The 2,019-nt window shown below is 58.9% G+C and overlaps 1 protein-coding gene across 1 annotated transcript in view; it reads right to left on the bottom strand.

Moving 5' to 3' along the window:
* ETH_00037760 (Aaa family atpase) overlaps positions 1-2,019 on the bottom strand; it is a gene marked incomplete at both ends in the record, with an annotated part of 2,887 nt that overhangs the window by 502 nt on the left and 366 nt on the right. The window contains 5 exons of the mRNA XM_013374550.1: positions 94-116; positions 314-424; positions 622-1,105; positions 1,492-1,610; positions 1,916-2,017. Coding sequence (XP_013230004.1) covers positions 94-116; positions 314-424; positions 622-1,105; positions 1,492-1,610; positions 1,916-2,017 — 839 coding nt within the window. The remainder of the gene's footprint in view (positions 1-93; positions 117-313; positions 425-621; positions 1,106-1,491; positions 1,611-1,915; positions 2,018-2,019) is intronic.

Genomic DNA, 2,019 nt, shown 5'->3' on the forward strand with positions numbered 1-2,019 from the left:
AAGGGCATCCACTTCGTCGAAAAAGACAACAGCAGGTTGGAAGCAAAAGGCCTTTGCAAACAGCCGCCGCAGCGCAGCTTCGCTCTCCCCCACAAACTTGTTCAGCAACTCCGGGCCTGCGCAAACCCTAAACCCTAAACCCCAAACCCTAAACCCCAAACCCTAAACCCCAGGTTTTCCAGCTGCAGCTGGTCGGGTGCAGCCGCGGCAGCGGGCGGAGACGCGGAGGCGGAAGCGGGTGCAGAGGCAGCTCCTCCACGGAATGCAAATCAGAGTTTAGGGTTTAGGGTTTAGGGTTTAGGGTTTGGCAAACCCTTGACTGAAAAGAAGTGCGCGTTGCAGGTCTTCGCGAGGGCGCGGGCCAAAAGGGTTTTGCCGCAGCCGGGAGGCCCAAACATCAGAATGCCGCTGGGGCGGCGCAGGCCTGACAAACCCTAAACCCTAAACCCTAAACCCTAGACCCGAAACCCTAAACCCTAAACCCTAGGTTGCAACGGGGGCTTCAACCCCTGGGCAAGGGAGAAAGCCCTGGTGCTCTTCTGGGGGCGCGCAAACCCCAAACCCCACACCCCAAACCCCAAGCCCAAACCCTAAACCCTAAACCCTAAACCCTAGCCTCACCGACTTGCTTGTAGAGCTGCGGAAAGAGCACGGGGAAGATAATTCTTTCTTCAATTTGCTGCTTCGCCTTCTTAAGGCCCCCCACATCTCTCCAACTTGTCTTTAATTTCGTTTTGCTGAGGCTGCCAGTTTCTTTTTCCAAAGTTAGCTGCAGCGCCTGCTGCGACTGCAGCAAGTCTGCTGCTTCCACGCAGATCCCGCCGCCAGCAGCAGCAGCAGCAGCTGCTGCTGCTGCTGCTGCTGCTGCTGCTGTTGTTGGGGCTGCGGGGCGCGCGGGAGAGGAGCAGCCGCCGCTGCAGCCCGCACCCTGCTGCTGCTGCTGCTGCTGCTGTTGCTGCTGCTGCTGCTGCTGCGTGCGCTGCAGCGCAGCAACTGCAGCAGCGTGCAGCAAAACGTGCAAATCAGCAGCAACAGCTCCTGCTGTTGCCTCAGCAGCAGCAGCTAGCCCCGTCGACACCTTGAACGGCAGGCTCTCCGCCACTGCCTGATCAGCAGCACAAACCCTAAACCCTAAACCCTAAACCCTAGAAACTCGGCTCTGAGTGCTACGCAGTGGCCCGCAGCAAAAGTCCCTAGTTCCCTATAGGCTTGTGTCGTGGGGCAGCGAGCTAGGGTTTAGGGTTTTGGGTTTGCTCTAGAGTTCACAGTCCGACCTAGGCTTTAGGGTTTGAACTCGGGTTTAGGGTTTGAGCTAGGGTTTAGGGTTTGAGCTAGGGTTTAGGGTTTGAGCTAGGGTTTAGGGTTTGAGCGCTTAGGCAGCCCTTGGGGTTTAGCCGGGGCCAGGAGCTCGGAGCCAGGGCTCTGGCCAGGGCTTGCGGCTCGCCGCAACAAGGGTTTAGGGTTTAGGGTTTAGGGTTTAGGGCTTGTTACTTGGAGGATCTCCAGTCTCTCTTCTGCAGCAGGAGCTGTTAGCTGCAGCTCCACGTCGAAGCGGCCGCTGCGCCGCAGCGCCAAAGGGACTGCAGCGGGGCTAGCAGCAAGACCTAGCACTGCAGCAGCAGCAGCAGCAACAGCAGCAGCAGCAACAGCAGCAGCAGCAGCAGCAGAAGCGGGGGTGGTTGCAGAGGCGCGAGCAGGTGAGCAGCAGCAGAAGCTGCAGCAGCTGCAGCAGCAACGAAGGTGGTAGCGGCAGCAGCAGCAGCAGCAGAATTCCCAGCGGCGACAGCAGCAGCAGCAACAGCAGCAGAAACTGCAGCAGCGGCAACGGCAAACACCGACACAATCGGCCTGGCAGTCGTCTTGTGCCTTAACTACTGAATTAGGGTTTAGGGTTTAGGGTTTAGCGGCAGCTCACCGAACACCTGAGTGCCGCGCAGCGAGTCAATGCTGCGGCAAATTGCATCCACAAGACCTGTTGCAGTGCCGCTGCTGCTGCCGCTGCTGCTGCTGCCGCTGCTG

This window comes from Eimeria tenella, genomic scaffold, assembly GCF_000499545.2.
Source record: "Eimeria tenella Houghton genomic scaffold, Eth_scaff2119, whole genome shotgun sequence".
NCBI classification, from domain to species: domain Eukaryota; phylum Apicomplexa; class Conoidasida; order Eucoccidiorida; family Eimeriidae; genus Eimeria; species Eimeria tenella.